Source organism: Dryobates pubescens, chromosome 15 (genome assembly GCF_014839835.1).
Source record: "Dryobates pubescens isolate bDryPub1 chromosome 15, bDryPub1.pri, whole genome shotgun sequence".
NCBI classification, from domain to species: Eukaryota; Metazoa; Chordata; class Aves; order Piciformes; family Picidae; genus Dryobates; species Dryobates pubescens.
The window spans coordinates 18,473,894-18,497,352 of record NC_071626.1 but is presented as its reverse complement, the minus strand read 5'-3'; the positions used below and the strand labels follow the sequence as shown (position 1 = coordinate 18,497,352).

General features: G+C 48.0%; 1 protein-coding gene across 1 annotated transcript in view; it reads left to right on the top strand.

Moving 5' to 3' along the window:
• IRAG2 (inositol 1,4,5-triphosphate receptor associated 2) overlaps positions 1-23,356 on the top strand; it is a 41,922-nt gene extending 18,566 nt beyond the window's left edge. The window contains exons 19-39 of the mRNA XM_054167606.1: positions 2,495-2,556; positions 3,827-3,892; positions 4,897-5,005; positions 6,640-6,742; positions 7,529-7,610; positions 11,824-11,870; positions 11,953-12,017; positions 12,151-12,267; positions 14,777-14,859; positions 14,999-15,071; positions 16,633-16,687; positions 16,774-16,801; positions 17,359-17,499; positions 17,983-18,117; positions 18,902-19,049; positions 19,877-19,920; positions 20,826-20,903; positions 21,018-21,082; positions 21,734-21,835; positions 21,996-22,097; positions 23,071-23,356. Coding sequence (XP_054023581.1) covers positions 2,495-2,556; positions 3,827-3,892; positions 4,897-5,005; positions 6,640-6,742; positions 7,529-7,610; positions 11,824-11,870; positions 11,953-12,017; positions 12,151-12,267; positions 14,777-14,859; positions 14,999-15,071; positions 16,633-16,687; positions 16,774-16,801; positions 17,359-17,499; positions 17,983-18,117; positions 18,902-19,049; positions 19,877-19,920; positions 20,826-20,903; positions 21,018-21,082; positions 21,734-21,835; positions 21,996-22,097; positions 23,071-23,314 — 1,949 coding nt within the window. The 3' untranslated portion in view covers positions 23,315-23,356. The remainder of the gene's footprint in view (positions 1-2,494; positions 2,557-3,826; positions 3,893-4,896; positions 5,006-6,639; positions 6,743-7,528; positions 7,611-11,823; positions 11,871-11,952; positions 12,018-12,150; positions 12,268-14,776; positions 14,860-14,998; positions 15,072-16,632; positions 16,688-16,773; positions 16,802-17,358; positions 17,500-17,982; positions 18,118-18,901; positions 19,050-19,876; positions 19,921-20,825; positions 20,904-21,017; positions 21,083-21,733; positions 21,836-21,995; positions 22,098-23,070) is intronic.
• Positions 23,357-23,459: the final 103 nt, after the last annotated feature.

The window sequence follows — 23,459 nt, the reverse complement described above, 5'->3', positions numbered from 1 at the left end:
GGATGTGTGGTGTTTGCTTTCCAGTTTCTGGAGTGCATATCCCTTGCTGATTGCAAAATAAAAGATAATTGAACTTAAGCCCCCTGAATGCTTGGCCTCAGGCATGCATTTCCCAGGGCTCTGTGGCTGATGCTCATCCCGTACCATGTCTCAGACAATTTTATGTGAAACTACAATTTGTCTTGTAGGAAAGATCATAGTATCATAGAATGTTAAGGGTTGGCAGGGACCTCCAGAGATCAAGTCCAGCCTCCCCTTTTCCTCCTTCCCCTGCTGTCCCCTAGGGCAGGTCACACGGGAATGTGTCCGGATGCCTCTTGGTAGCCTTTAGAGAAGGAGACTCCACCACCTCTCTGGGGGTAGCCTGTTCCAGTGCTCCAACACCCTCACTGTAAAGAAGTTTTTCCTCTTGTTGAGAAGCAGATCTTGGCACATATGCCATTTGTTTCTTAGTCTTCCACCCCTCATCCTCAAGCCTCTCTGTGCCTTGTTGTGGCCTCTGTCTGGGAGAATGAATGAGTCAGTAACTGGACGCACCAAAAGGGGGAAGGAAAGCTCCGTGTTAATTGTAGCAATTAACTAAACCTCCCTCTCCCAGCAGACAGGCAGTGTGGTGGAACCAGACCAGAAACTGTCACCCACACCTTTTTCTGGTTGTGCTTGTACATGACAGCTTTATACTGAGCTGAAAGCCTTGCGGGGTCCAACCCCACAGCCAGGCTGTTCCCAGCTGGGTTGTATTCACATCCTGCCTGGGGAAATGCTCCCTCCTCAGCAAAGTCATTTCATAGCCAGTGGGACTCTCTTAGCTCTAAGAGATCTACCTGTTAAGCACTGCAGTGGCAGAAACAGCTCCAGACTGTGCTTGCTGACTTGTGAGCGATGCCGAAACAGCAGGCAGATGTGTGCGCTGATGCTGCTTTCCTGTTTACTGTTCCCTTCAATAGTGGGGCTGTATTTTGGCAAGGGGCACAACAATGGAAGCAGTGTGTCATTTCACAGCCCTGAACAGGCAAAGTAAACCAGAGTAGCTGAAGAGATGGAACCCCACACAGGTGGGGACTCAAAAAAAGAAGAAAAAAAAATATACTTAAAAATCCCAAAGAGACCTCCCCCAAACCCACCCACCCCAAAAATGGCTGAGACTGGCTTTAAATGAGTCTGAGCAGCGTGCAGAAATCTTTTAGATGAATGGAAATAAACTGGTAGATGTGTAGAGAAGTTGCAAAGTGTTCTGAAGAACAAGGCTGGCAAGGATGGGAGCAGGGGAGCACAATGCTTTATATTCCTGTAGAAAGCCAGATAGGTCCAGTGCCATTTCTGACTGCAAGACTGAGATTTCTCCTCTGACTGCATACCTATTCCATTCCTCTACTTCCTGCCACCTGTGTGGTAAGGGATGAGAAAGTAGGAAACCTGTTGGCCAAGGAAGCTACTGATCAACTAAACTAAACCTGGTACAGTCCCTTCTGTGTTTGTGCCCTGCCACTAATTGCTACAGCTCTCATCCAGTGAAAAAGCTGAACAAGCTACTGAGAGTTGTGTTTGATTTCTGCTTGGACAATGGAGTGCCCAAGAAAAGACACTGAGGTGTGGAGTGAGTCCAGAGAAGGGTAACAAAGCTGGTGAAATGTCTAGACAAGAGGTCCTGTGAGGAGTGGCTGAGAGAACTGGGGTTGTTTAGCCTGGAGAAAAGGAGACCAAGGGCATACTTTGTCTCTCTGATAACCTGGAATGAGATTGTAGTGAGGTGGCTGTTGGTCTGTTCTCCCAAGCAGCAAGTGACAGGATGAGAGGAAGTGGCCTCAAGTTGTACCAGGAGAGGGTTAGTTTGGACATGAGGAAGGAACTGCCAAGCACTGGAGTGAGCTGCCCAGGGAAGTGGTTGATGTACTTAGGGATCTGGTTTAGCAGCAGACTTGGCAGTGTTAGGTTAGTGGTTGGACTCCATCATCTGAAGGGCTTTTTTTCTAGCCTTAAATAATTCTGTGAAGTGACTGTGCTAATGAAATCTCCTTTCACCATCTTGCCCTGCTCCTGCCCCATTATTAGGTGTGGTATAAAAGCTCTGGTAGACTTTAATCAATGTGGAAGTCCCTGGGGGCAGATTTCAACAAAGAATGTTTAAGTGTGACAGAGAGCTCCCTGACTTTAAAACTTCTGTGCAGGATGTCACATTGTAAGGACAAATACTTCACTTCCAGTAAGTCATAATGGAGTCACAGGGACCTGTGGCACCTTAACCTGACGTTCTGGGCAAGTATTGATTCCCTCTTTCCAACAAGGGTTAAACTAACCACAGTAGTTTCTGGAGGGTAGAATTCACCATTTGGAAGTTCTTTCCTGTGAAAAAATGTCGTGGGTATAACCAGACTAAAGCAAAGCAGGATGGGTTTGTGATGGGTGGCAGTCAGATTTAAAGAGGCTGTAACATCTGCCTGCTTGTTATCAAATGATAAGGAACAATGTCAGACTTGTAAATGTCTCTTCTTAGCAACTGCCAACGTTCTGAGATGGGAACTGCTTCAAAGGCGACTCTGTGAATTGCTGTGTCAGGTATGGTGCTTGTTTGGGGGAAGAAAAGGTAGGCTTGCATAGGATGTGCTCTGGTAGGACACTCCCAGCAGAGGTGAACTTCATCTCATTTCTTCTTTTCTGATATGCATAACTGTGGAGGCAGTAAACTGTAGGTACTGGTCTGCACATGATTCATCTTTCAGTCTTGTGGGAAAAAGGGGCTAGAACTTACAGGGCTGGTGTTGGTCTTCACTCTAAACAGTTGTTGGGGCTGAAAGCAAATGGGGCTGAAGTAAATGAAGCTCTTCAGCTTGGAGAAGAGAAGGCTCCAGGGGCACCTTAGCAGCCTTCCAGTACCTGAAGGGGGTGTACAAGAAGGCTGCAGATAGATTTTTGACAAGGGCTTGTAGTGACAAGACAAGAGGGAATGGATTGAAGCTTGAGGAGAGCAGACTTAGACTGGAGATCAGGAAGAAATTCCTTACAGTGAGGGTGGTGAGACACTGGAACAGGTTGCCCAGGGAGGTTGTGGATGCCCCCTCCCTGGAGGTGTTCAAAGCCAGGTTGGGTGAGGCCTTGAGCAACCTGAGCTAGGGGGAGGTGTCCCTGCCCATGGTAGGGGGGGGTGGAGTGGAAGAAGATGGTCTTTAAGATCCCTTCTGACCAAAGCCATTCTATGAAGCTTTCTCTGATGCATTGCTGTGATTTTTCCCACACCATCAGCTCTCTTCTGTGTCAGTCTGGAAAACAAATGTTCAAAGTCTTGTAATAAAGTATTTGTCAGTATGCAGACATTGGCCTAGGCAGTGAAACATTCCTGTGTGCCCCTCTGTGGAAATATGGAGGGAATTATATAATTCTAGAGTGCTTGGCTTTGAATATAAATTCTCCAAGTTTAGAAGGGGGTGGAGGAGTAGGTGTTGTGGGAAGGCTTTATTTCCCTCACCAACTCTAGTAAGGAATGCTGTAGCTCAGGGTCTGAATGGTATGGATTTAACATAGAACAACAAGTTACCTTTCAGGATCTTCTGTTTGTCTAAGTATCCTAGGCTGTAACAGGGGCATCAGAAGAGCAGAATCAAAACTGTGGACCAGCTGCATGTGAATATCACTTGTCTGTGTGTGTCAAGGTCTGCAGAACTAAAGGCTGAGAGTAGCAAGGGGAAACAACTGCTGAGGTTTCCTGATGGGTGAAAAGTAGTTCAACTAGCTAAAATTCCCCTTTGTAATTAGTAGCAGTGTGGCTTGTCTCTTTTTTACTCTTATTTCTATGTCTGCCTGCCTTTAAACTATTTCTCTGTTGCAACAGTGCTATGTAGAATTACAACCTGACTCCAGTCTGCTGCTCACATCAGATGAGCTGGTAAAGGGGAAGGTAAGTGTGACCATTGCTGACCCTGTTTTAAATGTGACAGTGGTTCTTGGGGGGGTTTTATTTCAGTTGTGGTGGTGGGGTTGGGTTTGGTTTGTGATCTGAAGGAAATAACCTCATTGTGAGAAACTTTGCCAAGTTAAACATTGACTTAAAAAACACCTGAGACACATACTTGCATGTGCATGCACAACCATGTCCACACACAAAAGTATATCCAGATCCTTGTTGCAAAACCAATCTCCAGTTGTTTCTGTGACAAACTTTAGGCATTTGATCAATTGCCTTCTGAGAAGGATCAGAGGCTGAAGGTGGGTCTGCATTTTTCAGTTTCAAGTTGTTACAACATCAGCTCAAATGCAGCTGCAGTGTTGCTTCAGAAGCTTCCTGGAGCCCCCTTCAGATGACATCTTCAGTACTAACTAGCAAGCAAGTGGTGTGCATTCAGAGCATGGTGGGGCAGTGCTTTGTGTCCATGCCGTCTCCAGCTGGAGCTGTGCTCCTGCTTCTGATGAGGGAAATCTACATAGCAGATGCTGGGCACTGGATGGATGTTCCCATTTTTGTCTATCTGGTTGGGTTAGCTTGGCCCAAAAGGGTTTTGTTGGCTTCTTTATTTTGATGGGGCTTGGTTGGGTTTTGTTTAGTTTCTTTGAGGTCTGTTTGGGTGTTTTTTTCAGTGGGGTTTGTTTGTTTTTTCATAGGGTTGGTTGTTTGGGTGGGGTGTTCATGTTGCTCTGCCCTACTCATCTTGCCTGGTTTGCAGTACCTAATTCCAGATGTAGTTGAACCAACAAGTCTGTTGCAAATGTGAATTTGAATTATTCTACCTCTTCCTGTACCTGTTCTGCCCATGAAGGATGTGAGCATTTCTGGACAAAAAAAGCAACAGATGATGTAATACTGACAGTTCCATAAAAGCAGATGAAACACTGGGGGCAGGGAAGTTGGTGGCCTTAGTGTGTTGAGTGTGATTGAACAGCAGCAGCACTCTGTTTTGCAATTAGCAGCTCTGTTGCTCTAAACCACCGTGGAGTGGAGGACCCACCTTGTGCACTGGACTTCCCAGGACACTGGGCTTGGATGTTGCCTACTGCCGTGGTACACCTCTACTAGGTAAGACCTGCTGGCATTAGCCATTCTTCTGTCTCTCCTGAAAGATCAGAAGAGTTGTTAGAAGGGTACCAATGTTGCTCAAGGTGCTGGAAGTCTGTGGAAAATCTGTGTTGGCTTTAGCCTATTTCTGTGTAAACCAGGAGGCTAAGCCATCTTTACAAGTCTTTCATTGTAAGACCTGAAAAAGTGGTTGTCTGTCAGCCTAGGAGACCCCACACCTAGAATCACAGAATGTTAGGGGTTGGAAGGGACCTCCAAAGGCCTAACCCCACTGCTGGAGCAGCATCACCTAGAGTAGGTCACACAGGAACACATCCAGGTGGGTTTGGAATGCCTTCAGAGAAGGAGACTCCACAACCTCTCTGGGCAGCCTGCACCAGGGCCTTGGCACCCTCAAAGGGGAAAACTTTCTTCTTCTGGTCACTTGCAACCTCCTCTGCTCCAGCTTGCACCCGTTGCCCCTTCTCCTGTCATTAGGCATCACTGAGCAGAACCTGGTTCTGCCCTCCCCACACTGCCCTCCACATCTTGATCAACATGAATGAGGTCACCCCTCAGGCTCCTCTGCTCCAAGCTCAAGAGCCCCAGCTCCCTCAGCCTTTCCTCAGCAGGGAGATGTTCCACTGCCTTCAGCATCCTTGTTGCTCTGTGCTGGACTCTTTCAAGTAGTTCCCCGAGGTCCTTCTTGAACTGAGGAGCCCAGAACTGGACACAGTATTGCAGATATGGCCTCAGCAGGGCAGAGAAGAGTTCCCACAAGCTTAAGGAACTATTGGTATAAGTCCTGCATCCCAGTGTATTCCTCACAAGATGTTTGTCAGTCAGTATCAAGGGGGCTTGAGTTATGTTCATTCTGTTCACTGACTCTCACACACTGAGATAGCAAGTGATGTCCTGCTGCTTTGCTATTGAGCTGAGGTCAAGCCTGAGTTAAAAACTTGAATGTCTAACTCCTGAGGAAGAAAACCAAAACGTGTTTACTGGTTTCTGTTGCTTTCACGGGGTGTTGGTACTTCCCTGCTACCCTAAAGCCTTATGAGGATTAAAAGCCACTGCCAGGTATTCATTGCAGAGCCAGAGAACTGCAGAATGCTTGGGGGATTTTGCAGACAAAGCATTTGTTCCAGCAGTGAGATGGTACAGCAGAGAGTCACTTCTCACACAATCTATAAAATGCTCAACTGTAGTTCTGTGTCATACTGGAGGAAACAGAAGATGATGTTGCCTGTTTGCACATGCTCCTTACAAGAGCTTTGTGCCCTTCTGGAAGGGCTGCTTCAGTGGTCAGCTTGGACCATTGTTGCAGCTTGCTGGAATAGCACAGTCCAATCACAGATAAGGCAGGTATTCTCAGCTGGCACTACCCCACTATTGATACAAACAAGATTTCCCAGCCCTCTGCCACACACCAAAGCTGATGGAAAATCCCCATCCCCAGGTGCTGCAGACTCCATCTACAAAACACATCAGGGTCACATAACCTAACCCTTTCATACCGAAATGGAAGCTGCCTTATAAAAATCTGTGTTTGGTTGGTCTGCTCCTTGGTTAGTTTAGGCTTTGTCAAACCTTAACATGTGACTAAACCCAGCTTTGCCAGTAACTGCCACTCTCACCTTTGTCTGTTGTGACAGATGCTCTGACATTGGAGACCTCATGCCCTGTGCACAGCTGGATGCTTGAAAGCTCTTACCTGGCATATGCATCTGCTTCAGAAGTGACATCAGTGGGGTGCAAGTAAGATGGCAATAAACCTCTTTGAGGTGAAAGGTGGAGGAGTCCACAGGATCTAGCAGGTTTCAGGGGAAAGCTGTATCTTCAGCACATGCTGTGTTCAACTACAGGGCATCCCTTAGAGAAAAGGCTGGATACTCAGTGCTCAGTGTTAGGGGGGTAACACATGGCTTCTAATCACAAAAGTAATTAAACTGGTGACTAAAACTGTTAGCCAATACTGGGATGCTCTTTCCATTTCATGCTGGAGAGCTGAAGCATAGTGCAGGCATTCTTGTGTCTATTTTCAGTGTTTAACTCTCAACTGACTCCCATGTTTAAGAGCCAAAATCCTATTGGCTTTGAGGAGTCACATATTTCTCAGAGTTTAGAGCAGGAATTCTGAGGGCTTTGCTTATCAAGCTGCCTCCTTACATCTTTAAAATAGAGACTGAGCTGCTTAAGATGATGAAAGCTAGCTAAGTGCTGTCAGTGAATATTTTAGAAGATGAGGATGTTCCTGAAGATGCAGAAGCAGGCAATCTGCAGCAAAAGGCTCAGCAGCTCTTGAAGCTTTTGCCACTGGTGTTTTTGTAGACATGTGCAGTGTGGAGGAGGTTAGAAGGACTGGTGGTGGTTCTTGCTGTTTGGGGGAGGAGGGATTGATGTTAGTGATGAATTTGTCTTTCTTTCAAGAGACCAGCTGTCTGACTACACAGCTAGCAGTGACTTCAGTTATGTACTTAAGGAAAATGGGCAAAATAGCTCTCTGCTGTTGGGGCAGTATGCAAATCAAATGTGTGTTGCCAGGTGGAAAATATGCTATGCTGGCAACTGTACTGCTGCAGACCTTCCTGTTTCCATTACAATGATGGACTCTTCACTTACTGAGGTGAGTGCTGTCTCAGATAACCATGATGTGGGTTTTGAATGGTTTCAAGCATGTATAGTGCCTTACTCAGACCCAGATCCAGATTGAGCAGCTATAAATCAGTATTGCTTTGGGATAAATAGAGCTGACATCACATCAGTCAGCAGGGGGCTGTGGCATCTTGTCCTCTGTGGGGTGGTTCCTCCTGTTCAGGAAAACTACTGTAGTTAAAGACACAAGTGCCTTGACCATGTGCATCTAGGTCATGCTTTTAGCTGGGGAGCACTTTAAATATGGTTTCAAGGCTTGAAGCAGTGTTGTCTGTTCAGTTCTGCCAGGGGGAAGTCCCAAGTGATTCCTTTTTTTGGTCTGTTTGTTTATCCACCTGCCAGGAGCCACAGCATGTTGTTAGTTGTGAATGCTGCCTTCTCTGAACTTCCTTCCACAGCTGGAAAATATTTTTGCTGTATAAAAACTTTCACTCAGCTAATGTGCTCAGAAATGCCTTCACTGCTCTTTGGAATCCTGCACATACAGCTTGAGCTGTCAGTTGGCTCCCTCATGGCAACAGCAAGATGAGCTGCAGCTCAGCACACCTAGCTGTGCTCTGTGCTTGTGCCACATAACTCACTGGTGAAATCTAGATCCCAGGCCTGCCCACAGGGCTTCTGTTTAGCTTCACAAACTTTGGTATTGGTCTTGGTGGTGATGATGGAGGAGTGCTCATGAATGCTGGAAATAACCCTTGCAAGACTGATGAGCAGGCAGCCTCAGACCTGCCTCAGCCAGTGTGAGATGCCTTGCAAGTGCAGCAGTGGCCCAAAGCTGGGGAAGGGTTTGGAGCACAGCCCTATGAGGAGAGGCTGAGGGAGCTGGGGTTGCTTAGCCTGGAGAAGAGGAGGCTCAGGGGAGACCTCCTTGCTCTCTACAGCTCCCTGAAGGGAGGTTGTAGCCAGCTGGGGGTTGGTCTCTTCTCCCAGGCAACCAGCACCAGAACAAGAGGACACAGTCTCAAGCTGTGCCAGGGGAGGTTCAGGCTGGATGTTAGGAAGAAGTTCTTCACAGAAAGAGAGATTGGCCAGTGGAATGTGCTGCTCAGGGAGGTGGTGGAGTCACCATCACTAGAAGTGTTTAAGAAGAAAGTGGATGAGGCACTTGGTGCCATGGTTTAGTTGATTAGATGGTGTTGGGTGATAGGTTGGACTCTAGGATCTGGAAGGTCTTTTCCAACCTGGTTAATTCTATTCTAGTCTAACTCTAGCAGCATGTCAAGGCAGGAAGTGAAGGGAGGGTGAAAAGTAAGTGTGGTGGGGATGGCCTGTGGTTTCAGCACACTGCTCAGTTGGGGTAATGAGGAATTCTTAGCTTATGTTGCTACTATTTAAGCTATTTATGTTGCTACTACTTAAGCTATTTAAGAGGATAATCTTAAAGGCCCTTGCTTTATCCAGCCCTTCTGGAAAGTCAGAGGAATGCAGAGCTGCTTGAAATGCCTGTGCTTCATAGCTTTGGAGCTTTCTGTAACTCCAGTTGGGCTCACAAATGTCACTTTCCTTTTTTTTTTTTGCCTTTTTCTTAGTCACATATGAACTTTCCATGTGAATATTCTGGGGGGGGGGGGGGGAAGGGGTGGAAATGAGAACATTAAAGCTTGCTCCACAGGAGAGGCAAAGTGGCCGTGTCCAGCATCTGCTCTGAACACTGTGACGTGCAGGAAAACATTTGAATAACCATTTAATAGGACAAGGTTCCCTAGTGGGGGGTTGGTTGGTGCACTGTGGGTTGCAGATGTTTGAGCAGCTCAAGCCATTCAGCATGTAAGTATCTCAGATTATTTTGTCAAAACTTTTAGGGTCCTAAACCCTAAGAGTTCAGGAGCTACTCGCTGAGGGAGTTCTTGTGAGAGCCAGATGAAGCTTGGGCTAGTTCTACTTGCTTTAATTTACTTACAAATGTGAGAGTCATCTCACAGCCTAAACCACATGTTAGGCCTTCCAAATGTTCATGCTTGTTTGGGAGCAAGTTATACAAGACTGTGGCAAGAATTTGTTGTGGCAGAGGATCCTTGTTTTGTTATGCTCCACTGGGAATGTACTGCAGGATCTCAGCTGTAATCCTTTTATCAGGGAGAAGATCCATTCTCTGTCTTGTGCAAACAGATTTTTATTAGGAAATCTAGAAAGTGGGGTTGTCTTGTTGCTGTTCCTCTTGGTGTACCCTGTGCAATCTATGGGAGCCCACAGCCCTAACAGTATGGGGCTTTAAAACCAGCATTGAGGGTTTTCCTTTGTTCTAAACAAAAGCCACTTACCATGTGGTTACCTGGGGAGGGGGAAACCGTTTGGGTTGGAAGGAACCACCAAAGGTCATCCAGTCCAGCCCTCCCTGCAGTCAGCAGGGACATCCTCCACTAGATCAGCTTGCTCAGAGCCTTGTCCAGCCTGACCTTGAAGATCTCCAGGGATGGGGCCTCAGCCACCTCCCTGGGCAACCTGTTGCAGTGTTTCAGCAGCCTCATGGTGCAGTTGTTGTTCCTAACATCCAATCTAAATCTGCTCTCCTCTCATTTCAAACCATTGTGCCTTGTCCTGTCACTGCAGGCCTTTGCAAACAGTCTCTCTGCATCCTTCTTGTAGCCCTCTGTGTGTCCTGTATAATGTGCTGCTTTATGCAGCTCCAGGTGCTGTGAGGGGTGCTTTGGGTCTGCTTGGGTGGTGTGGTGCTTGGGTGTTTGTTTTAAAAGCCCTTTAGGCTTCTTTTGTTTTCACTCCAATGTGATGTTTGTTTTCACTGCCTTCTTCCTCACTACTGTAGACCTAGTGGCCTGAACAAGGCAAATGCAGTGCTGGACTTCCTTAAGCTGAACAGAGAATTCAAATGAGACTAAAAATAGCCTGGATTGGTATTAGAGGAAACATCCAGCAAGGCTCTGTGAGCGTGGTTGAGCTCCAGTGGGTGGGCAAGCAGAGAAGAAAGAGAAGGCACTTATTGATGCTGGGAGAAGTTGGTTGCTCCTGGAAGTGACTGGAGGGCCTTGGCCACTTCCTTTTCTACTGTTCTGGGTCCTCTGAGGACATTAGTCGGGGAAAGGAAAGCATCACAGCATCAGTAGTCACTCACTGATACTTGTTTTCTGTGGCTGTCCCCCCCCTTCAGTAGTGCTTTTGGTCACTTGATGTGCAGGGAGCTACCCAAAGCTGGCCAGCCTCATACTTTCTTTGCTTGGAGACAGGTTTGGTTTCTGGTTTGGTTTTTCTTTCTTTTGTCCTCTCTTGTTTGTTTACTTGGGAGGGGTTTTGGTTGGTTTGGGTTTTTTTTCCTCTTCAGCAGTTCACCACAAGCAATTATTGACATAGCCCTTTATAATTCTGTTTCTCCCTGTGTTTTTCACCCACGAAGAGAAGCCAGTCTCAGTTGAATAAGCAAGCTGATGTTAACCAGGGTGAGTGAGGAAGAGGGCTGCTTTCCTGTTCAGTGTCTCCCTTGCCATATTAAAAAGCTGAAGAGGATGTTGGTTTTGTCTGTGATGTGATAACTCTGGTCTGGAACCACACTGGAGTGGCTAAAGGAACAAGAGCAAAGCAACTTATCAGCATTCAGCTGCTGAATTCCTCTGAGCTGTTTGCATAGAAAGGAGGAGGGCTGAAGCCTTCTCAGATGGCTAGGGAATTGTTACACATAATCCTGAAGTCTTGTGTCATTCAAAGGCAGGCACTAAAAGCTGTAACACACCATGCTAGTTTTCTGCATTCTAATCATCTTCTCAGTGGAGCTGTTAATAGCAGTGCTTTCATTTACCTGAATGAGTCTGAGCTGCAGCAGAGTGAAGCTCTGTGCAGTGCATCTCAGAGGGTTTGAGGCCAAGACCTTGCAAAGGGATATATCATGATGCACAGCGTTAAGATAGAGCAGTGGTATGCTAACCTGTACACTTGTGCGTTAGAAGCAAAGCATGAGGGCAGGAACAAAAATACACCTCTAAGGATGATGTTCCTGAGATAAGACTTGTGTAGAATCCTAGTTAGCACTCCAAATGATGGCAAAATGCTAGCCCACACACTGTGTAAGGATGGCCTTAGCAGCAGGGCAGTCTGCATGCAGTGCACTTACCATCGAGGTCTTCACTCCTGAGAGAACCTGGGCACAGCTGGGACAACTACTTGAAACTTGGACACAGACATTTTCTACTCCCATAGCAACACTCCCTGATACTAACTCTTCTCTTTCTGTTAAGATTGACTGTGAAGAGCCAAGGCTACCAGCCACCCTCATCCCATCCAGGTCAGGTCTTGTGGAAGCTTTTAAAAGCTTTTATGAAGACTGTGTAACACAGATGAGTTCTGACAGAATTCTGTTTTGACAGTGATCACTTAACTTCACCACAAGAAGTTCTTACACCCTCTTTGGAAAACACTGCAGCAGTAACAGGTGAGCCCTTAATTAGGGGCATAGATGTGGGATCTTTTTGCACTGAAGTCCTTGGTAAAAGATGGAAATAGACTCAAATCTTTGCAGTCACTGAACTGAGAGCTCTGTCTTCTGTCTCCTGATATTATTCTAGGCACTCTTGCTACAGAGGGAAAATCACTCAAGTGCTCAGATGGAAAAGCTGATGATGTGCTAGCTGCTGCAGCCATGGAGGACAACAAGGATAAGGATCCAGCTGCTCCTCTCTCAGGTACTGTGATATCTGCAGCCCAGTGATACTCATGCATTGATGATTAGAGAGCTGGGGAACCTTCCTTATGGGGACAGGCTGCAAGGGTTGGGGCTGTTCAGCTGGAGAAGAGAAGGCTCTGGCAGCCTTCCAGTACATGAAGGGGGCCTACAAGAAAGCTAGGAGGGGACTTTTGACAAGGGCTTGTGGTGACAGGACAAGAGGGAATGGATTAAAGCTTGAGGAGGGCAGATTGAGACTGGAGATCAGGAAGAAATTCTTGCCAGTGAGGGTGGTGAGACACTGAGGCCTGTTCACAAAACCAGAGAATGTTAGGGGTTGGAAGGGACCTTGAAAAATCCTCCAGTCCAACCCCCCTGCCACAGCAGCATCACCTAGGGCAGGTCACACAGGAACACATCCAGGTGGGTTTGCAATGTCCCCAGAGAAGGAGACTCCACAACCTCTCTGGGCAGCCTGCTCCAGGGCTCTGGCAGCCTCACAGGGAAAAACTCTCTCCTTTTGTTCCCATGGAACCTCCTCTGCTCCAGCTTGCACCCATTGCCCCTTCTCCTATCACTGGACATCCCTGAGCAGAGCCTGGCTCCATCCTCCCCACACTGCCCTGCACATCTTGATCAACATGAATGAGGTTACCCCTCAGGCTGCTCTGCTCCAAGCTCAAGAGCCCCAGCTCCCTCAGCCTTTCCTCAGCAGGGAGATGTTCCACTGCCTTCAGCATTTCTGTGGCTCTGTGCTGGACTCTTTGAAGGTCCTTCCTGAAGGGAGTGGCCCAGAATTGGACAGAGTATTGTAGATGTGGCCTCACCAGGATGAGCAGATGGGGAGGAAAACCTCTCTTGTACTAACTACACCTCTTCTAATCCACCAGGCTCGTTTTCTGCATGGCTCTGTCTTTTGCTATAGCCATAAACATCCACAGGAGTTATTCTTACCAGCTCTGATGGTGCTTCTTTCACTTAAACACTAAAAGCAAGCCAAACCTGGAGTAACTGTGCCCAGTGTCTTCACTGTACTTTTAGAGAAGCACATCTGAATAAGCAGCACAGGATGTGTGCATCCCTGCTTGCAACCAGTCTTTAACTTTTACCTCAATAGAAGACTTTTGTCACTGTTTCATCTTTGATTTTGTTTCTTTAGTGCTATCTTCCTGAAGTCTAATTCAATCCCCTTGTAAAGACTATTAGAAGCTCATTTGCTTCTGCTGCTGATTTTCCTGTTGTCTAGGTGCCTTTGGCAATGAGGCAACAATATGCAAAGCAGAGTTCCAGACAGCTGTAAAACCTGAAGAGCCTGCTGCCCTTTGTACAGCTCTGCATAGGAAGGGTTTCTAGTATTAGAGCAGAGACCCTGATGCCTCTCCTCTTGTGCTTTTTGCTGATACCTGACCCCTGTCTTCTAAAGGTGCTTGGGAGTCTGACAGGTCAGATTACAGAGGGCTGCTGCAGAAATCAGCAGGGACAGAAGTACCAGCAATGGTGTGACCAGCCTGGAGTAGGGAGGGGATTGTCCCCCAGTCCTTAGCAGTCCTCGAGGTGTGGCCTCACCAATGTGTTCTGTTTTAGGCACCTTGAGACAAGAAGGACATAAAGGGGCTGGAGGGGGTGCAAAGAGGAGCAGCTAAGCTGGTGGAGGGCCCAGAGAGTGAGTCTGATGAAGGCTGAGGGAGCTGGGACTGGTTAGTTTAAGGAAGAGGAGGCTGAGGAGAGACCTTTTCTCCAGGCTGAACAGCCCTAATTCTTTCAGCCTGTTTCCATAGGAGAGGTGTTCCAGCCCCCCCAGTCAACTTCATGGCCCTCCTCTGGACCCTCTCCATCAGGTCCATGTCCTTCCTGTGTGGAGGGCACTAGAACTGGACATAGCACTGCAGGTGAGGCCTCAGTAGAGTGGAGAGGCAGAATCACCTCTCTCCATCTGCTGGCCATATTGCTTTTGATGCAGCCCAGGCTGCCATTGGTCTTCTGAACATCAAGTGCTTGTAGCTGTCTCTCATCCAGCAGCACCCCCAAGTGCTTTTCTGCAGGGCTGCTCTCAATCTCATCATCCCCCAGCCTGGATTGAGATCTAGGATTGCCCTGACCCAGGTACAGGATCTTGCACTTTGCCTTGTTGAACCTCATGGGAGTTTCCCCAGCATACCTCTCCAGCCTGTCGAGGTCTCTCGGGATGCCATCCCCCACCACTCAGCTCGGTATAGTCTGAGAACTTGCTGAGGGTGTCTCAATCTCATTGTTGATATCCTTGATGAAGACCTTGAACAGACCCCTGAGGGACACCACTTGTCACCTGTCTCCATCTGGACATCGAGCTGTTGACCTGTGCCCTCTGGATGTGATCCTCCAACCAATTCCTTATCCACTGGGCAGTCCACCCATCCAATCCACACATTTCCAGCTCAGAAGGATGTTGTGGGGGACTGTGTCCAAGGCCCACTGGCTGTCCCCCTGGGTGTTGGGGACTTGCTCTATCTTATTGTTACATTTGGTTTTGGAAATGTTTCTTCCAGGAGCAAATCTGCCCAAGAAGGAGGAATTCTGCTCTGTCACAGAAGAACACAAACCTGCTTCTCAAAATGCTTTAAAGCAAGACCTGGTAAGAGTCCTTCAGCCAGTGAAGCACAACTGGTTTGCCTGAGCAGTGACAGAAGAAATCCTGCAGGAGGGTACAGGCCTCTTGCAGGCAGGTGGTGTGGCTCCTCCCCTGCTTTACCTATTCTCTGACATGTCTGTAGGAAGTGGACCAAGAAAAGAAAAGTGCTGAAGAGCAGAGCAAGGAAGCAGCAGCTCTGGTCCCCAGCAGGAAAGGTAAGAGTTGTTTTCTCACACACTTGTGTCAGTCACTGGAGTGCAGGACTTGGCCCTCTGGGTCAAAAACTGTATCAATAGCTGCAGATTGATGCCTGCCCCACACCAATTATTATGAGAGAGTTTTGGTTTGAGGAATAGTAGCTGCAAGTAGCAACCAAAATGGGTTAGTAGTGGAGAGAAGGCAAATGTGACCATGAGCCAGCAATGTGCCCTTGTGGCCAAGAAGGACAAAGGCATCCTGGGGGGGATTAGAAGGGGTGTGGTGAGTAGGTCCAGAGAGGTTCTGCTCCCCTTTGACTCTGCCCTGCTGAGGCCACATCTGCAATACTGTGTACAATTCTGGGCTCCTCAGCTCAAGAAGGACCTCAGGGAACTGCTTGAGAGAGTCCAGCACAGAGCCACAAAGATGCTGAAGGCAGTGGAACATCTCCCTGCTGAGGAAAGGCTGAGGGAGCTGGGGCTCTTGAGCTTGCAGCACAGGAGCCTGAGGGGTGACCTCACTCATGTTGATCAAGATGTGAAGGGCAGTGTCAGGAGGATGGAGCCAGGCTCTGCTCAGGGATGTCCAATGACAGGACAAGGGGCAATGGGTGCAAGCTGGAGCAGAGGATGTTCCCAATGACCAGAAGGAGAGCGTTTTTCCCTGTGAGGGTGCCAGAGCCCTGCAGCAGGCTGCCCAGAGAGGTTGTGGAGTCTCCTTCCCTGGAGACATTGCAGACCCACCTGGATGTGTTCCTGTGTGACCTGCCCTAGGTGATGCTGCTGTGGCAAGGGGGTTGGACTGGATGATTTTTCGAGGTCCCTTCCAAGCCCTCACATTCTGTGATGTAAACCCTGCTGCTCTGATTTCAGTAGATACTGATCTATCCAGTTCCATCCTCCTTTAGAAAAGGGGGGAAACTTCTCTGCAATTTCAGAGGATTTAGAATAGAATAAACCAGGTTGGAAGAGACCTTCAAGATCATCGTGTCCAACCTATCATCCAGCACCACCTAATCAACTAAACCATGCAACCAAGCACCCTATCAAGTCTCCTCCTGAGCACCTCCAGTGATGGTGACTCCACCACCTCCTCGGGCAGCACATTCATTTGGGATTGTTGAAACAGTTCTGATGTGTCTGCCCTTCCCAAATACCTCTAAAGCAGCATCCTCTGTCTTAGCAAGAGCTTGGGGCAATAGAGATGAGCAGGATGTTTCTATTGAACCACGCTTAGGCATCCCCACTCTTCTGGTCACCTCCCTCTTTGCCCTAGAAGCTCATTAAAAGCTATGCCACAGTAAGTCATTTAACATCCTAAACCTATCACTAACCATTCCTGTACTCATTGTCTAGCTGAAGTCAACTAAAGAACTGACTTGTGGGGCTTTTTACAGTGCTGGGCTCTTAGTGACACTCTAAGCCTAAGAGACTCTGAAGTACTCAGGTTTGACTGACAGGAGCTTAACACTGGCAGTCTTGAGCACTGCTTTCTGTTGGAGCTGAAAAGCCTTTGAGAAGCTGCTTTGGGAGGGCTGCTGTTCCACTTTTGTCTGAGAACTTTCTCCTCTCTTCTCAGGGAGCTCACACCTTGCAGGTGGTATTAAAGGAGATAAAACAAAGCCAAATGAGCTGTAAGTGTTTTGACTTCCAGTGTTCACCTGCAGGGATGAATTTAAAGCTGCAGGATGTTACATGTTTGCTGTTTGTTATCCTACAGTGACTCCCCTAACGAGAAGGAAGTGGAGGTAAGTCTGAACTGCTTGTATCTAAGTATCTCTGACAACAGAAAGATCTTGTAGGTGAGCCCCAGTATCTTGTCCTGCTCTTAGGTGAGCCCTGATTCATATCTTGTCCTGTGTAGTGAGAATGCTGCTGAGTAGCTTAAGCTGCCTTTGTTTCTCTCAGCTGGCTTCTGAAATTGCTTTCCAAGCCCTATTGGAATTCTGAGGCTGTGAGATGGGAAGAGGCAGAAATCTGTAAAGCTGAACAAAAGATTTCTCACTACTGAAATGTTTCCTTGCAAGTGTGAAGGAGCACAGCTGTGACCTCCTCCCAGCCAAAATGTGCCCACTTAAGACAATTCTATCAAGAGAGAGGTGGCACACTGCCTGCTGCCAGGAGACCTCACCTGTTCTGCCTGCAGATGATTGCCCCCATCACTACTGATGGGCAGGGGGCCCATGCTTGCATGCTGTTCTGTGTCTGTCCATGGGGCTGTAGTCCTAAATGTCATGTCCACACCTGCTTCTAAAGCTGCTGCATCACTTGCATTGTTCTGAAACCTTTTCCTCTCCCACAACAGGCAGAGTTTCTGAGGTTGTCTTTAGGTTTTAAATGTGACTTGTTTACCTTGGACAAGAGAGTAAGGCTCGAAGAAAGGTCCCGAGACTTGGCTGAGGAAAACCTGAAAAAGGAGATCACAAATGCTCTGAAGATGTTAGAGGTTGGTGCTGGCCAGGGCTGCTGGGGGGGCGTAGAGGCTGGTGGTGGCCAGGGCGGCTGGGGAGGGTACAGGGTGGGTAGAGGCTGGTGGTGGCCAGGGCTGCTGGAAGGGCTGTGAAAGTGTCTCTTTTTTTCCTTAGAATGTGTACTACTTTAAAGCAAATCTGAATGAAGTTCTGAAGTGGTGCATTTGAAATCTGAGAGACTTTGCCCTGAGGGTTAGCTTTCAGCCAAGTGTATTGTGTGCTTGGGGTGGGTGGAATTTTCTGTCAAACAGATGCTGGGCAAGACCATGTCTTCAGCTGATTTTTTGCCAGGCAAGATGAAGTCTCTGCCCACTTGAGGTCTGTATCCAAGTTACACTGATGGAGGGTGTAGGATGCTGTGACTGCTTGGGCCTGAGCACAACTCCTCAGCGTCATCAATTGTGTTCACTCTTTTTTACTGGTGGCCCACATGGGGTTTCTTACCATTATGCTTTTAGGCTTTAGCTTCTTTGTGTGAAGAAGATAACCAAGCACAGGAGATAATTAAGAAGCTGCAGAAGAGCTTGCAGTTCCTTAGCCAGTATGCAGCCCGAGTTGCCAGCAGAGCAGAGATGCTGGGAGCTATTAACCAGGTAACTGTTGCCATGTCAATGTTCTGTACACAGCTAAAAGCCTCTAGATGTAAAGGGACAGCAGCACCTGTTTGCTAGGCTTCTGATTCCAGAATTACAGTTGGGAATCTCTTGGGGGTAATGCAGACTGACCAGCACAGCTTAGTCCTGGCTTCCTCTTCCCCCAGCACTGTGTTGTTATGAGGAATCCAGGCACTGCCAGAGCAGCTGCATTGCACTGCCATTGTGCATAAACCACACAAGAAGATACATGGTCCTGATTGCAAACAGGAGAACTCCAAACACCAATACAGGGGGAAAACTTGGCATCAGAGGGGGATATGTGCAGCAGAGAGCACAAGAATGCAATGTGGTACCAAGTCTTGATGCTCTCATGGGAATTCTGTGCCTTATTAAACTAAACTTACAAACACTTCCAGAGGCCTGCTCAAATGTTGTGTACCTCTGTGTCATGCCATAGCCTGAATGCAGGCCCTGGCAGTGCTTGCAAAGGCATGGTGGCAGCTGGGACTGTAGAGCAAAAAAGAGATGAGGAGGAGTTGCAAGGGTTCAGAAAACTGACTAACACATCTTAGCAGAAGAGCAATGACTGAAGAAATGAGACCTGTGTGAGCCAGGCCTGTGGTGGGAGGCAGGCTGTAACCCCAGGAGGGTGGACAGAGGTGAGAGGATCTTGCACCACAGTGAAAGGAAAGCAGATGGTTAAGGGGCTGGGCTGGAGGGGGAGTCAAACTCTAAACATGATGCAGTTCCCTCACTACTGGTGTCACACCTGCTGTGTTAGGAAAGCAGAGTCAGCAAGGCTGTGGAAGTCATGATCCAGCACGTGGAGAACCTGAAGCGCATGTACGCCAAGGAGCATGCCGAGCTCGAGGAGCTCAAACAGGTCCTGCTCCACAATGAGAGATCTTTCACTGCTCATGGAGATCGAGGTAACTACAGCCACCAGGCACACCCTTCCCTGCCTGAGGGCTTCTATGACTGCTGTATCTCCTTGCCTAAAAATAAGGGGGGGGGTTTGCAAAAATAGCATTTTCCTGGCATCATTAGAAAGCAATCCCTGAAAGCAGTTTTGTGTGCCAACAATTGTGATTCCTGCTGCAAGAGGGCAGCTGCCAGCATGCAGCAGTGTGCTGGACTTCAGAAAGTGGTAGTGATAATCTTCTTCCTTGTGAGCAGTTAACTTTGGGTGCTCACTCACACTGGAGCACTCCTGGATGCTGTTTCTAGGTAGCTGAGTTTTGACTGCTCTCTGTAGATGTTTCCTGCTCTTTTCTAAAGAAGAATTATGGACTCCCTGAGTACAGGGGCCCTGAATTTCCCCCTCTAAGCAGACAGTGTGGTGAGGTTTTTCAGATGGTGCTGTACTCTTGTGGCTTGGTCAGAGAGGCATGAAATTCTTCTGAAAAAGAGAGCATGTGGTTAAAACCAGAAGCAGCAGCCATGCAGACTGGTAAAAGCCTTGCAGGAGCCTTCTGCATCACAGTCTGTTCCTTCCTGACTGCTGAAGATTGTCCTGTAACAGGACATGCCTCAGTAATAGAAGAATGCATTTATTGGTAGCAATAGGAGATGGTGCTTGTAGAGGATGTGTAATGTGTGAATGCTATCAACTTACCTAGTGCAATAGGAATCTTAGTCCTGCTTTTGGAGAGTCCCTTGATACCCTCTTTGCTTGAACCAGTACTGCCACAAGTCAGACCTTTGGTTTCAAATGAAGCTTACTGCATTGCTGTGACCCTTTCTGATCTCTTCACAGATGAAGCTACAAATAAAAAGCTATCAAATCCTTTTAATTTTAAGGTAATACCCCTTGCAGACTAACACCAAATGTCAAGTCTCTAAGGGCTTTGCTTTGTCCTGTGCTGGGTGCTCTGCTACATGTGTTTTTCTGTGTCAGAGAGGGGCTGCTGTCATCAAGCATGAGGATACAGTTTTCCTTCACCCCTACCTCCCACCACCACCTTAGGGGAACTGCATGTGCTCCCACTTGGGAGACAGAGTGTTCACAGAACCTGTAATGACCATGTTGTCAGCAGTGGTTAAGAAGTACTGATCATGTGTGGCACATAGACTGCATGGGGTTGGAAAGGACCCTCATAGGTCACCTTGTCCAACTGCCCTGCAGTCAGCAGGGACACCTCCAAGTAGATCAGGCCATATCAGGTCTGATTTTGAAGTTCTGCAGGGATGGGGCCTTCAACCACATCCCTGGGCAGCCCTTTCCAGTATTTCAGCACTCTCATTGTGAAGAATATCCTCCTTATGCCTAACCTAAATCTGCCCTGCTCCTGTTTCAAGCCATTGCCCCTCATCCTGTCACCACAACCCCTTCTAAATAGTCCCTCCCCAGCCTTCTCATTGGGGTTACAGAAAAAGCCATGGAAAGAGGGGAAAAATAGATGGGAGCAGTTCAAGGTGACTGTAGGAATTCCTGTAAGCACCACTGGGGCAGTTCAGACACATTGAGTTTGGGTATCTGGGTGGGAGCTGTGCAGCCAGCCTCACCTCAGATCCTTGGAGGGGAAAATCAAATGGTATGGAAAGGCACAGCTTTAAAGAATATGGTTTGGGCTGTGCTTCTGATCTGATTCTGTAGTGTGTCACTCTTCTTCTATAGTTTGTATAAAAGTAGAAGTATTTTATGTGACCAGAGAGTAATGCAATCATTCCTTGATAAGAGTTGGTAATGCCTCTTCTTTGTACAGCCACCAGCATCCCTACGAAGAGTTAGCATTGCAGCATTGCCCAGGAGTGTGGCAAGTGCAGGCATTGGGTTGCAGCTGGTAAGTGAGGGGTCCCAGGTGGGACTTGACTCCCCAAAACTGGCTTTCTCTCCTCAAAACTGGCTCAGCTGAAGCATGACAATGGCAGTGCAGTGTGTCAAACTTCTCCCCTAGGCCCAGCTCCGTGAGCCCGATGGAGGCGAACACAGCGAGAAGTTCCACAGGAGATCCAGCAGCTGGTAAAGTTACTTGGCCTTGGTTTTGTGTAGGGTTGAATTTTCAGCTCAAACTCTCTGTATTCAGCAGCTTATGGGAGCATCTTGATGTGTAAGAAATAACATTTGCTCACAGAATGGTTTAGGTTGGAAGGCACCTTAAAAATAACCCAGTTCTAACCCCCTGCCATGGGCAGGGACACCTTCCACTAGCCCAGGTTGCTCAGGGCCTCATCCAACCTGGCCTTGAACACCCCCAGGGAGGGGGCATCCACAACCTCCCTGGGCAACCTGTTCCAGGTCTCACCTGCCTCACTAGAAAGAATTTGTTCCTAATCTCCAGTCTCAGTCTGCCCTCATCTTCCACCTCACTTCCACATGCCTCAGGAGGTAAAGGAGCCTTTGTCACTAAATGTTACAGCACGTGTGGGGTTTGTAATTCCTTTGCCTGTCTTGCATTAGAACTGGACTATGAAAAGCAGGCAGCTGGCATTGAAGGGTCTGAGGGTTTATCCGAAAAAAGGGTAAATTAACCTTTTCTAATTCCAGTCAACTGACTTGGAAACTTACTTGTTGAAGGCCTGCTGCCAGGGGCAGGCTGCTGCAGAATTTCTCAGTTCATGCTGTGTATCTGATGGGGAAATGTTAAGTCAGGTTTCGTTGAAAATGTGACAGGGGGCGACTAGGAGCAAAGCAAAGTGAGAAGCGTCCCTCCCTGCAGCGCTTCATGAGCACCTACTCCTGGGCAGAGTATGAAGAGGAGCACCCTGAAACAAAGTAAGGTCGCTGGCAGCCCTCTCTGAGGGGTGTGCAGGGTGGGTGGGGTTGTCTTTAATGAGCTCTCAACTGTACACCACCTGGGCAGGGCTTTGAAGTGAAGCTCTTGGGAGCTCTGTCAGCTTGAGTGCTTGATGGACCTGTTGGTGCTTTCTTACAGAACTGAGCAGTCAGAATCACCTGCAGAGGTACAGGAAGAACCATCCAAGGAGGAAAGTGTCTCTGACAAAAGAAAGTCATCTAAATGGAACCTGGAGGAAGTGTAAGTATCCTCACATCGTTGTGAGGTTAAACAGTGGTTAGGTTCCTCTTCCTCTTTGGGAGGAAGCAAAGCTGTAGCTTTGGGTTGGCTGTTACTGCCCACTTACTAAGCCAGCTGGAAATGGGTGATCTCAAAGGCCAGACTCACCTCACCAGGGACTCACCAGTAATCCTGAATCATGAGGTAAAGAGCAGCTTTCTGCTGGGATCTCACCTCTTGTGGTGTCTCTGTGACAAGCTGCTGTAGCTAGGCTAATAGATGAGGTTTGGAGGCAGCAGCTTTGGCACACACTCGCACACAGTTAGCCATCCAGACTTACAGAATCACACTGAATTTGCTCTGGACTACTCCAGCCAACTTCTCCAAGCACCTCCCCTCAGTGAGACTGCTTCTCTTAGAAGCACCTTCTACAGAAGGAGGTCTGCTGCTTGTGCAGAGAAAATGTCTATTCCCTATGAATAGCCACTGGGGGATTCCTGAGCAAGAGAGACAGTTGTGCTAGTGTGTAACACTGAGAAGGCAGCAAGAGCAGATGTAAACTCTATTACCTGATGATAAAAGATAGATGTACCAAACAGCACAGGAGGTCTGGGACAGTCAGTGAGGGCAGGGCTTCCCCTAACCTCAAGGAAGGCACCAAAGCCCTAGGAAACAACAAAACCTGGGGCAAACACTTCCCCTGGTTTGTACATGCAAGAGCTGCTGACCTGCAAAGCAGCTGTTGTGAAACGTTCAGAAACTGTGTGGTACAGGGCTGGGCTTCCACCTTGGCTCAGTCACCCAAACAGCTTAGCAAGAGCTTGCCCACTGAAGTCTGTATTTTAACCCCAGAACCAGCCACCACTGTACAATGCTCCTGCTCCAGTAACAACCTTGTCACTCTTGATAGTTAAGGGACTGGATGCTTGCTTGGCAAGGGGTGGGGAAGGGGGCTTGGAAGCCAAACTGAACCAATCTGACCGCTTCTGTGCAGGTGCAAGTTAATGGCATCCTGGGTGTCCCACTTCAAGACTTCCTTTTCCAACGCCAACAAAACTTTCTGGTTCTCTGTCTCCATCCTGGTACTGCTTGCTGCTCTCACAAGCTTCCTCACTGGGCTGTCTCTTCAAAGACCAGCAGATGCAGCACCTGTAGGAACTGGAGACTCCTGGACTCTGCTGCAGCAGCTGCTGTGGCCGTATGTAGGACTTCAACACTATGGACCGCCTCCAATATAACAGAGGTCCTGACCTTTTGTAGTTAAGAGTGCCAAGCTGTGGGCAGCAGCACGAGAACCTGAGAGTAGTGTATTTAAGCTTCCATGTTTGGGTTGGGCTGTGGGTGGTTTGGCTGGGGCCATGGGGGGTTTTGAGGGGTTTTTTT